Consider the following 12,820-nt stretch of genomic DNA (forward strand, 5'->3'; position numbering starts at 1 on the left):
GACCTGGGGAATGGATGAGGATGTCAGTTGCTTCGGTGACTCAAATTTAGCAGGCCCTTCCTCGGTCAGGCTTGATGGACCCACCGTTACTTTGCACGGTACTTTTAAGACAGACTGTACACCGGTACTCCCATTCCCTCGCTGAGGTGTAAGTACAATGCCCATTACATCCTGAATCGCTTGGGCTATGATATCAGAGTAAGAACATTTTAAAATGCATGGAAATTGTCATATATCGACACCTTTTTTTAAACCCCACATCTGTTCTCCGGTGAATTTCAGGGAAGCACGAAAGATCTCTTTGTAGTAGTGTCCAATCGTCCGATCCTGATCAAATTTGTGTGTTCGTAAGCTTGCTCTGGCATTGCTTGATCTGCCAAGACAGACAAACTTGAGAAAAATCGAGTGACTGTACCTTTTTTGAAGGTTTCTAAACAACTTGTCTGAACTTCACGGGAGAACAAATGTGTGGTTAAAAAAAAAGTGTCGATATGTCACATCTCTAATGGCCTTATTTGGGAAATATATGTGCTGAAGAAACTACCTAAGCGATACAAAGTGCTAGTAATGACCAACAAATATGCAATGACATCATTCTTTCCACATTTATTTATCATCATCACAAGCTAGCAAACCATTATTCTTCAGAAAGTAAGTCACAAGATTTTGCTTGAAATGCAGAAGGGAAAATTTCCCTAATATAATTGAGAAATAGTGGACCAGCAAAATTGACAGGGATAAAGCTTTGATGTAGGTAGATATAAAAAGCATAGACATTTTAAAGCCAAGCTAGTCTGGGTGAAAGATCTGCCACTTAACATTCACATGGCCACAAAAGCTTTGAAAGCTATCATCATAAACCAATTCCAACACCCGCTTCTCCAGACATCAAACACTTTGAACAGCATATATACATTCAGGGCAGCTCACCTTCTAAACTGCCAGACATTTACACGACGGCAGCCACGAGGGCTGCAAGAATGGACAGGCCTACGACGGCGTATCCCGACTTGTACAGGGTCTTGATGGAGAAGCCCTTGCCCATATCCCACACCAGGTGCCTGATGCCGTTGAAGGTGTGGAAGAAGAAGGGCCAGCTGATGATGAACTTTGAGGCCACCAGCAGTGCCTTGCCGCCACCCGAGCCAGCAAGGAGCGTCAGGTAGTACGGGTAGCTGTTGGGCAGGAGCACCATGACTCCGGCAAAGCAGAGCAGGCCGAAGTGGAGGCCCATTCCAGTGGCGCGGTGGGTGATGGACAGCATGGAGGTCAGCTGGAACTTGTAGATGGTGAGGTGGGGCGACAGCGGCCGGCCCATCTTCTCGTTCTTCCTCTCCCACTCTTCGGCAGAGTACTGCTGGATCGCCCATGATCTGCTGCTTGTCGTCAGCAGGCTCTTTTGAAGAATCCTGCTGCTACAATTGGCTGCAACTGAGCGGGATGCAAGGCGCAGACAGAGAGCCATTCTGGGGCTAAGGTGATGCTGATGAACTTACTTGAAGCTCTCCTCCTCTCTGTCTCTGGACGATGCGACAGTCCACGACCTTGCACTCTTGACTTTCAATCAAATGCCCAACAATTTTGCTGATTTTTAACCAGTGAGTGTTCTGGCCCCAGATTATATCAATACAAAAGATATAAATGTAACTAGGACCAATTTTGGACCAATTATTGCCCGTGCAGCAGCTCGGTCCAGTTTCGCCGCACAGCTACATGTGCGCCAGTTACTGCCGCAATATTTCCACTCAGCTGATTTTTCGCCTTCATGTTCTATTTAAGCATTTTTAACTGCTCGCGGACCGAAATCTCCGTTTTGATTCGTCAATTTCGCTGTGTGCCTCGGTGATTCGCTGCCGAACGCGCGTATAATTTTTAGCCCATAAGACTGAACACTAGGCTGGTACATTGGAACGTCTATTTTAGCAGATGTAAATGAAAGATTGTTATTTTGGGAGGTCAAGGTAGGAGGTGTTGCAGAAATTAGTAATATTGAATATTTATATACACTGTGGAAATATTTATGTGCACTGTGATTGCAAGGAGTGTAAATTCATCAGGATAGACTGGTCCGCCATGTGTGATAATGAACAACAAATTTTTTAGTCATGGATTTGACGTTGATTCGATTGAAATGTTTTTTGTTGTGTTTGCAATGAATTTGTGTATTAAATATAAAACTAAGAGGTACAGTCCACAGCAGAAGTAATGTGGGGTTTCAGTCATGGGTATGTTCTGCTTTTAACCCTTCTTAAAATGACCTTTGACACCCTGACTACAACAAACTTCAAAACTTTGTACACTATATATATACGTCCTCACCTAGAACACTGTATTCAGGCAGTCGGTCCGCATATGGTACAAGACTTCAGGGCATTGGAGAAGGTACAGCGAAGAGCTACCAAGCTAGTACAGGGACTGAAGAACTTGACCTACAAGGAGAGACTGAGAAGACTGGATTTGCCAAGTGTCGAAGATAGAGTGAGGCGAGGAGACTTTATAGAGACATTCAAGCTGCTTTCAGGACACATCAATGTAAACCCAATGCAATTCTTCACCATGAACAATGACTGCCAAACAAGAGGCCACAGCAAGAAGCTGAAAGTCAAAAGATCGAAAACTGTTACAAGAGCAAAGTTCTTCTCAAATCGTATAATCCATGACTGGAACAAACTACCAGAAGATGTTGTACTGGCAAACAGCACTAACACTTTCAAGAACCGGCTTGACCAATTCATGGCGCAAACGGCTATACCCTAGATCCAATCAGTCCAGTATACCTACCTTATACCTGACGTGGGCACCGAATAGACACCCAGTCTACATCAGCCCATCCGATTAAACCTAAACCTAAACCCTATTCCTGGCGGGGGGGGGGGGCCTCAGGAGGGTAACCGGACAAAAAGTCAAAAGGAATAAAGTCAAAAGACAAATAGTCAAAAGACAAAAAGTCAAATGCAAAAAGTCAAACGGGATAAAAGTCAAAAAGATAAAAGTCAAAACGGATAAAAGTCAAAAGACAAAAAGTCAAAAGCAAAAAGTCAAAATGTGCAAAAGTCAAAAATGCAAAAAGTCAAATGACAAAAAGTCAAAAATGCAAAAAGTCAAAAATGAAAAAGTCAAAAGGATAAAAGTCAAAACGGAAAAAAGTCAAGAGCAAAAAGTCAAAACGTGTAAAAGTCAAAAGACAAAAAGTCAAAAATGCACAAAGTCAAAAGGATAAAAGTCAAAACGGAAAAAAGTCAAAAGACAAAAAGTCAAAACGAGTAAAAGTCAAAAGACAAAAAAGTCAAAACGGAATAAAGTCAAAAGACAAAAAGTCAAAAGCAAAAAGCCAAAACGGGTAAGTCAAAAGACAAAGTCAAAAAATGAAAAAAGTATAAAATAGAAAAGTCGAAGTCAAAGTCTGAAATAAAAAGTCAAAAGGATAAAAGTCGAAGCATCGATCTTTTCATCTTTTGAAAAATATTATACAGCGCAACGTACCCTACCCACTGAAGTTGTAAGGAACATGTGAGTACGCGAGGGATTCTGACAGGTACCGGGGTCCGCAGCAGCGGGGCAGGGACGCTGGCTGCAGTGGTGGGGCCCCCGGCCCACGCTCACATAATACGCGTTGAGCGCTTCCGGCGTGCACGCTGGCGCAGCAGCAGTGGCACTCTTCCCCGCCCCGATCGCCGGCCGCAGCACTGTCCACATCCTCGCCGGTCCTGCCTCACGCAGCTGGTCAGCACAGTATGCCGCGTGGTCACGTCTGATGGCCGCTCGACACTGCCGGTTCACCACCGTATACTCGGCGCGCGGGCCGAGCAGTGCGCGCCGCCGCGCCAGCAGCGCTCGCGTGGCGTCCGTGGTGCGCGGAGCACCGGGCGGCGGCAGCCCCTCCCCCATGGAAGAGGGTGAAAAGCAGTGCCTCCTCTACGCAGTTTTGACTGGGGGGCCCGATCACGGGCAATGACTAAGGTAACCCCTACCAAAAACGTCTAAGACTAAAAAATGACAAGGTACCCCTCAGTGACTGCAGTTTGGAGGATGACTGCGGGGGCTGCAGCTCCCGCAGTTAACATGTTAGAGGAGGCATGGGTGTCGTTAAATAGGCATGGTAGGGCCCGAGCCCTACCAATAATTTTGGAAATTTAACATTATGCCTAGTGTTGCGTGGAAAGAATCACTTTGAATTGGCAAAAATTTACATTAGAGCCCTACCAATAATTTTCGGAAATGGTCGCCCCTGAGAGGAGGCCCTGGTGAAAAGCCAAAACCTCAAAAAAAAAAAAAAAATACCATGTGATTAACGCTTAAATGACGTCAATGGACTTAACGTAAAAAATACAAAAGACGAGATAATTTCAAAATTTTGAGTTGCAATTTTTGTCCCCTCAACTTTCAACCTACCCCATCAACTTTTCAAACGTTCCCGGGTCACCACTGCCCAATCGTGCAATTCCAGTGCTATGGCAAAGTTTTATCTGAAAGTTTAAACGTGCCCGATAGACTGGACGCGGTCCCCTCCGTCCACTCACGCTCTCTGGTCTCTGTACGGTCATCGCTGACTGGTCCAGCATCCAACGCGCTGGGTTTATAGAAATTTGGTTAAAAGAAATGACCATATTTTAATGAACGAATCCATTAAGTAATAAAATGAAAATGATTCACAGGTTATTATTACATGTGGGAGCACTGGCGCTGGAACTTTCTCAATGTTGGAGGGGCTCGAGGCAGTTTGAACTCATTTCTTTCCATGCAACGCCATAGGGTTAATTACGAGCGAGCGAGCGCAGCGAGCGAGCGAGTTCTTTCGTGTTTAAAGGGACTATCCCACCTTTAACATGGGGTTTGAGTTGAGATAGCCAAGTTTGCGGCGAGGTTCAGAAACCACTATCTATCTAGGTTGCAACCCCCGCGGCCTCTTGGTGTTGAAGAAATTCGTTCCCTTCATTTGAAAATGGGCCTTGTACAAGGCCCTATCTTCAACATGGAGCGACCGTTAGTGTGACGTCACCTCGTTTAGTCATTCTGATTTAAATGGGTTTGTTCGTTGAAAAATCGCTTAAAACTTGGTCTGAACTTTGTTGTGGTGCCTACAGAGTAAAAAGAATCAGCTTTATGACAGTAATGTGGCCTGGGGAAGGAGGTAATTTTGGGCTGTGACGTCACATATTTGAAAGTTTGTGTTTGGAATATGGGAAACCTAAGATGTTTAATGAAAAATAAATGCCAGAACCGTGTTCCTGGTCATCCAATCTATAAAGTCGGGCACAATTTAACTGGTTTCAACAACATTTTAGAAGGTGGGATAGTCCCTTTAAGGCAAAAATCTGAGTATGCGCGACCCGGCCCGACACCACCCGACCCGACACGACCCCATCACGCTCTTCAAACCCTTATAACTCAAGAACCGCATGCTGCATCGACAAGCGGTCTTCTTTGCTGAATACCACTTGGATGTAAAAGTTGTATGGCATGGACACCATGTTGTCGTGTCGATCTTGGCACGTGGCGCGTGCTAAACTTGGGGTACTTTGCATACACCCGAAAACTATTATCCTCAATAACCGCACAACGGCTGGACCGATTATTTGACTTTTCCATTTGATTTTTATCATTTTGACTTTTTTGCCGTTTTTTCACTTTTTGTCTTTTTGACTTTTTGCATTTTTGACTTTTGGACATTTTGACTTTTTGACTTTTCGCGTTTTTCGACTTTTTGCCATTTGACTTTTTGCTTTTGACTTTTCGCCATTTTGACTTTTTGCCATTTGACTTTTTTGCTTTTGACTTTTGTCGTTTTTGACTTTTCGCCATTTTGACTTTTTGCCATTTGACTTTTTGCTTTTGACTTTTTGCGTTTTTGACTTTTTGCCATTTTGACTTTTCGCCATTTGACTTTTTGCTTTTGACTTTTTGCGTTTTTGACTTTTCGCCATTTTGACTTTTTGCCATTTGACTTTTTGCATTTTTGACTTTTGGACGTTTTGACTTTTTGCCATTTGACTTTTTGTCTTTTGACTTTTATCCGTTTTGACTTTTAACCATTTGACTTTTATCCATTTTGACTTTTTGCATTTGACTTTTTGTCTTTTGATATTTTGTCTTTTGACTTTTTGTCCTGGAATCCCTCAGGAGCCCCCCCCCCCCCTGAGGTTTTTTGGTTATTTCTCCCAAACGCGTTGAGCTAGGAAGCTCAAATTTTCTGACTTTTCCTAAAAGGCTTCTACGCAACATGTCTGAAAATTTTGAGTTGATCTGACCTCAGGTCAGGTCACCAGAGGCGGTTTGGTGACCCTACCTCAGAAAAGTTTGCAATCACGCCAGAGCTAGAGTTTTTGACCGATCAATTTCTTCTCTTCAGGGTTTAGTTAGGGTACCAGTATGTGCAATTTGTATATCTCGGAATTTTGATATCGGTGACCTAAGGTCAGGTCAATTTCGCGACCTCCCCATTATAAGTCAATGGGGGAAAAATCAACTCCCGGTTTTTACCACTAAAACGGGTCGGAATGGCCCCATATACCATACATGACTTCATATACGATCAACCTTCACTACCTTGAGGTCTGTTTTGCTGTTGGGCAGCTGTGAGGTCATGTGACGTCATCAAAGGTCACCAAAGGTTTTTGGCCAATAACTCCGTACAGGAACAAGATACAGACGCGTGGATGGTCTCATTGTGTTCAGCTCGTCAAGACGCATCGAATGATATACATGATATGACCTCGAGGTCACGTGACCTGAGGTCAACCTTTGACCTTGACCTTTCGAGGTCAACATATATATATCATTCGATGCGGATTGACGAGAGGATCACGATGATGCCCTTAGTTTGTTCCTATCTTGACTAATTCGAAAGTTATTCGAGAAAAACTCTCCATATCTAGCGCCGCCATTTTGACTTTTTCGACCCCTGTGACGTCATCTTTGACCTGACCTGAAAATGACCTTAGTAAAATTTGTAGATCTTGGCCGTGCGTATCCGATGCCGTTTACCGCTTGTCGCTATCTTGCTTCGTTCTCGAGATCTCAGGGGGGGGGGCCGAATCGGCCCCCCCCCCCCGCCAGTTTCTTGTCCCGGCGGAGCCCGCCAGGAATAGGGTTAAAGCTTAGGAACGATTAGCCAGACTACAATGAAACTTTGAATGTAGCTTATATGTATTGTCACCCTTGCAGCTGCAACTTTAGCTATTGACATCTTCTTTTCGATCACTCCGCATTAAACAATCGCCAGTCAAAGCCAACCGTTGAGATTGGTAAAACCCTACATTACTTTAGCGGTGGGCTGTACATCATACCAATTCTCATGATGCCCAAATGCTCCACCATATCTGGCATTAGTAGAGCAGTCGTTAAACAAAGGCCATGCACAAAGGTTTTCCAACAACGGAGCTGTAGCCAAAGGAGCTAATTGGCTGTAGGTTTGTAGGTTGTAGGGTAGGTTTGTAGGTTGTAGGCTGTAGGAGCAGCCTTGTCTGGGGAAGTGACAGAATGGATAGGTTGCCCTTATGTCTGATCAGGCTGTGCTGCAGCTGCAGTGAATCATTATGGGGGGTCATTTATGCTTAGACTTGTGAGTTGTGAGTGGTGTACCTTTCATTTATTTGTGTAGCCCTAAAGCTGTATCATTAAATTAAAATAGGTAAGCCTAACCCTTGGCCTAATCTGATTTAATGAATAAGGAGAATCTTTTATGAAAGGTGTTACTGTTTAAAGTGCTGCGACCTGTGAATCATGTCACTAATGGCTAAAAAGCAATGAACATGTTCCTTATTTGACAGTCTCAGTCCTTACAGTCACTCTTGAGAAGCTGAGAGAAACCAGCATGGATGCCATTCTGAAGCCTGGACCAAAAGAAGAGGACCTATATGATCTTTTGAATTGTCATCCATCTTCCACAGTAAGTTGTGGTGGCATCTAATAAGTGATGAAGTTTTTCATAATGATAACTTCAATGAGTTTGCCATGCCAAAACCACTTTGGGACAATGGTACTTAATGCATGTTTTGCTTATCATCCATGTTTTGTCATACATGAATAAAACATTGAACTAGAATTCACCTATCCCAGTGGAATAGACCCATGTCACCCCCACTTCTCTCTCCAGGTGGAACAAATTCAGACAGAGTACAAAATACTGGCTCTTCAGTTTCATCCAGACAAGAACCCTGATGATACCACAGCAGAGAAAAGATTTCAGCAGTTACAGGTATTTGGTGGACCCTAAATGTGATAACTTTTTATTGGCTCTGTTGACATCACAGTTAATTAGGCTGTCTGGATAATATTCTTAGCTTAGACTTAAAGGGCATGACCTAGATGGTTTAAGAAATAAATGTTGCAGTGGCTGCTTTATTGCCTGCAATTTATTTGCCATATGTGATTTTTGCATTGACATTGTCAGTGATTCTCAACTTATTCACTAGGTGCTCATGAAGTAATGTTCATTGGGCGGTTGTAGGTAAAATATGTGACTCAAATGCATCAAATCAGCAGACTAACCAAAGCAAGCTCCAATCTGTGCAGGGCACTTGATCGGGCCCTGACCTCTACTATGTAATTGATAAATTTTCGGATTGTTTATCGGAAAATTCCAGATTGTCGACCGTGGATTCCAGGGCCCTGTTTCACCGGTGATAGCAGCACGCTGCTATCACACGTGTCAAATTGGGTTTCCATGGAAACATCGACAAACCATGACGCCGTCAATCTGTGTGATGTCATCAAATATTGCTGCTAACATCTTCACGGCTGTGCGATCAAACAAATGTATCAACCGCAATTCAACGAGACAGCAACTCTGTTCCAAACTCAGCTCACGGATTACACGAAACGTCATTAGTGTGACCTCATCACACTACGTCAGCTCGCGCAATTTGATAGTAGCGTGCTGCTATCACCGGTGAAACAGGGCCCAGTTCATCGGAAGGATTCGAAAGCCAACGTTTGTCGTGTCTATTTAGCCGGATGCCAGCCGCTCGTCTCTCTGACTGAGCTACTCCCAGCTCCCATCAACCGCAGACTATCCCGTCAGGAGTACTTGATATCGAGCGCTGGAGCGACTCGAACTGGGACTATCCCGTCAGGAGTCTCGTATGTATAGTCGATTACAGAATGATGATCCACTCCGCAGAAGCTATCAGTTGACCGGAGCGCTAACTTGTGCCGTTTATCACGCAATTAAGCGTGTCGATTGTGAGCATTGGGGCAAAGCTGTAATTTGTGAACTCAGCCCGTGTGATGCGGCACAGCCTACCACCCCAGGCAAAAAATTGCCTGTGAAAAGTGGAACATCATTCTGTAGTCGACTATACATCGAGTGGAGAGTGCCGGAGTGACTCGAACTCGGGCACGGAGTGACTCAAACTTGGCCTTTCACCGGCGGGAGTTCGGTTCTCTTGTTAACCGAATCAGGGATGAATGACCTACAGACATTTTACTGATTGATCGTCTACCTACGCTGCACTTCCGAAATGGGTTCAACATCAAAACGACATTCGCGTCTTATTTGCTTAATGTATTATGTAACCTTAATATGTATAGGTGGCGTGATGCATAAATATTTCTAGGCTTTGAATAACCTCATAAGCTTTTGTGGCTCTGTTGTTATTTGAATCTAGGATTCTTTTTGTGTTTCGTGGAGCTTATTCAATGAATGCCATTGTGTAACAGTTACCATTTGTAACTACCCAGTGAAAATAGGTATCGTGTTTGTTGGCAGTTTGCCAAGGAGACCCTGTGTGACGAGGAGCGGCGCGCCACCTACGACAAGTGGCGCGCCAGTGGACTCACCATCCCGTTCAAGGAGTGGCTGGCCATGAGGGACTCGGTGAAAACGGTCAGTGATCGATTTTAATGTCGTTAATGTATTTAACTCGTATTAGTGTATGCTTTTCTTGTTAGCCTCCTTGTGACATGCTCGATACTGAGACTGAATATTAGCTTAAAATGAATGAAGTTGTTTGCAAAGCAGAGATCGTGCAATAGTCGAACCCCTTATCGGATCATATTCTGTTTGATTTTATTATATGTGGAAAGAAGCTGTTTCGAACGTATACGCTCTAATAGACGCCTTTTATTTCATCAGTACAACCGGAAGGTACGCCACATATTCTAAAATTCAGGGTTTTCACATCGGTCGTTTTACCACGGCAATTGTCATCTCATCTATTGTTTTTCTTCCACAGTCAATGCACTGGGCGACGCCGAAGACTGCCGACCGTATGCTGCCTCCGGGCGCCGGGTCATCGGACGAGTCCACTTCAGCTCTGAGGGGAGGTCATACTGCGGACGAGTCCATTCCGAGGGGAGGTAACACTGTGGGCCAGTCCATTCGCTCGGACCGACCATACCTGGCACAGTGGCGCAGATCCGAAGGAAGTGATCTGGTCAGGAAGTTCAGGAATTACGAGATATAACTGTCAGGAAAATTCTGTATCTAGCATGGCTCCACTCAGAAGCGTCTTTGTGAACAAAACAGGCGATACTTCTCACTCACGCCTACAATTTGTTTTATATTTTGTAAGATTTTTTTATATTTTATGGTCCAATGACATTGTTGTGACATTACGTTTTTCAATGCGGCCGATGTTTGCATTCCTTTCGGATTGACCTGGGTGCGTCGTACTCAACATTACGTTATCCGTGCTGTTTCCAGTATGAGGCATACTGCCGGGATAATACTCATCCATTTGTTTGTCTAAATGCTTCAACATGTGTGCAATATTTGGTTGTTCGTCAGTAGTTGGCGCAATGGGAATCTCAAGGCAGCTACGTATTGTGAATGTACTAATTTCCGCCTTATTACGGAAAGGTGATGTTTCGAGATATTTATGGTAAAACCTACCTATATGTGTGGCCACTGGCCAGTTAGCTGTTAGGGTACGAGATTACAGTATCTAATGAATGTTGTGCCATGTAACCAATGGGACCAAGATTGTGTATGGAAGATTGCGTATTTTTCGCTATGCTCGGTGTATGTGGCCAGCTGGCTGTTACGTTACGATATTAGAGTATCTTATGAATGTCGTGCCATGTTGTAACCAATGGGACCAAGGTCTTGTGCCGATGACTGCGTATTTCTCGCTGTTGGTACGCGGTGATATGCTGCGAGTTTTTGTGAAGGAATCTGAGCATCATAGATAGTTATGTCTACTTACGTGTGTAATTTGTGCTATCCGTTGTTAATATAAGTGATTAATCGTGTTCGAAGTCATGACTCGTCTTACATTTTACTGGTTTTTACCACCAACCGTCTTCAAAATGCGTAAGCGCCGGCGGATCCTGTCAAATTTGGGCATCCAACGAAATGGAAGGAAGCTAAGATGATAGAATCACTGAAGTAACTGGGAAAACTTCTCTCAAATCATAGCTTATAGAATATATCGACGAAGCTGAACCGGCAGAATACAGCAGAAGACCAGAGTGATATTGATATAGCCTTAGGAAGGGGAGAGTGGGGTAAGATGCCCAGGGTGGGAAAGACGCCCCACCCCCTCTAGCGGCGAAACAAAGAATCAAACCGGGAAATTGATGTTCTTAGCGTAAAGCGGAAGCCTGCCTTGTTAACTGCACAAAAATTTGCGAAGCTCAGTTGGGCAACGGCTGGCTGGTGATTGCATGTTTTTTATTTGCTGCTTTCAAAAAATATTTTGGTGTCAAAACATTGTAAATATCAAAGAAGGTAGATAATTTTGCATCCCTTGCTATAGCCGTGATACATTAACATGCGTGTACTGTGTCCCAAACAGTTTGTTTCAGGGTGTAGTTTTATGGCTAACAAATTGTACTGATTTAATGTAACTTCGGTACCTTGGGGTAAGATGCTCCCTGTCCTCAGGGGCGGATCCAGAAAATCTCCAAGGGAGGGGCCATTAGAAACCAGGAGGCCCCCCCATAATCCCACCTGTTGGAGGCCCCATCTTCCCACTTGTTGGCCCCCCCCCCAAAAAAAAACTGCGTCTATTAAGCTTATCTAGCTGTTCAGGCAACATCTCAACATCTGTGCAGGCTTGGAGGCCCTCTGTGCAGGTTAGGAGGCCCTGTAAAAGTGGTCATCTCTGTGAGTATAAGAGACCTCCAAGTTATGAAAAGCTTTACCAATCTTCTAACAAAGAAGTCTTCTCAGCTAGTCTTCTAAGAAATAACTAAGTGGGTAGGTTAAAAAAAAAACTCATCGGATTTCGGCCACTTTATTTTCAGGAGGCCCCCTTTTCAGCTTTTTAACTTTTTAACTTTTTATTTTATTTTTGAAAAAAATCGGCCAAGGGGGGGGGCCATGGCCCCCATGGCCCCCCCCTTGTATCCGCGCCTGCCTGTCCTGATGGGGAAAGACGCCCCCCTAAATCCGTAGGCTGTCCTTCAGGCAGCCCGTCAAATCATTTATTACACACTTGTGATGAGAGACAATAGCCGATCTGGGACTATTGAGAGCCCAGTACCTACAGTAGGGTGCTCCCCATGCCGGCCTCTCGGCCCACACAGCGACTTTTTGGGCGGCATCTGACTCTGAGAGCCCTTACGACGGCCTCTGTGGGCCCCATTATTGGCTTCAGGGCCCCTCACGACATCCTTTGAGGGCTCCCACGTTGGCTCCACGGGCCGCGCTGGCATATGAGGTCCCCACGATGGGCTCGAGGGCCCTTAAGCATCATGAAGACCTATAAGGGCCCCACAGCGGTCTCCGAACGCCACCACGGAGGCTTGTTTGGCCGCGCTGGACTATGATGGCCCTAACGATGACCTCTGAAGCCCCTTACGACTACTTTTGAGGGCCCTTACGATGACGTTTGGTGTCTACTGCAGGCTCGAAGGGACTACTGATTCGCTCAAG

At 44.7% G+C, this 12,820-nt stretch overlaps 2 protein-coding genes across 4 annotated transcripts; one reads left to right on the top strand and one right to left on the bottom strand.

Moving 5' to 3' along the window:
- Positions 1-591: 591 nt before the first annotated feature.
- Positions 592-1,740, bottom strand: LOC122367007 (succinate dehydrogenase cytochrome b560 subunit, mitochondrial-like). Its single transcript, XM_043339743.1, has one exon. It carries the CDS (start codon positions 1,463-1,465, stop codon positions 950-952), a length of 516 nt encoding a protein of 171 aa, XP_043195678.1. The 5' UTR covers positions 1,466-1,740; the 3' UTR covers positions 592-949.
- A 172-nt stretch (positions 1,741-1,912) lies between these two features.
- Positions 1,913-11,196, top strand: LOC122367008 (J domain-containing protein-like). 3 transcript variants are annotated; one of them, XM_043339746.1, is made up of 5 exons: positions 1,913-1,961; positions 7,785-7,888; positions 8,096-8,197; positions 9,710-9,826; positions 10,176-11,196. In XM_043339746.1, exons 2-5 carry the CDS (start codon positions 7,814-7,816, stop codon positions 10,404-10,406), a joined length of 525 nt encoding a protein of 174 aa, XP_043195681.1. In that variant the 5' UTR covers positions 1,913-1,961; positions 7,785-7,813; the 3' UTR covers positions 10,407-11,196. The 3 variants fall into 3 exon arrangements, with proteins under 3 accessions (XP_043195681.1, XP_043195680.1, XP_043195679.1); XM_043339745.1 differs by lacking the exon at positions 1,913-1,961 and adding an exon at positions 7,545-7,561; XM_043339744.1 differs by lacking the exon at positions 1,913-1,961 and adding an exon at positions 7,551-7,561 and having other exon boundaries at positions 7,770-7,888.
- The last annotated feature ends 1,624 nt before the right edge of the window (positions 11,197-12,820 follow it).

This window comes from Amphibalanus amphitrite, unplaced genomic scaffold (genome assembly GCF_019059575.1).
Source record: "Amphibalanus amphitrite isolate SeventyFive unplaced genomic scaffold, NRLGWU_Aamphi_draft 000844F_arrow, whole genome shotgun sequence".
NCBI lineage: Eukaryota > Metazoa > Arthropoda > Thecostraca > Balanomorpha > Balanidae > Amphibalanus > Amphibalanus amphitrite.

Coding starts and splice junctions, on each gene's coding strand:
- LOC122367008 (XM_043339746.1), top strand. CDS start 7,814: ATGGATGCCATTCTGAAGCCTGGACCAAAAGAAGAGGACCTATATGAT. Junction 8,198..9,709: donor AAAGATTTCAGCAGTTACAG/GTATTTGGTGGA, acceptor GTTTGTTGGCAG/TTTGCCAAGGAGACCCTGTG. Junction 9,827..10,175: donor TGAGGGACTCGGTGAAAACG/GTCAGTGATCGA, acceptor TTTCTTCCACAG/TCAATGCACTGGGCGACGCC.
- LOC122367007 (XM_043339743.1), bottom strand. CDS start 1,465: ATGGCTCTCTGTCTGCGCCTTGCATCCCGCTCAGTTGCAGCCAATTGT.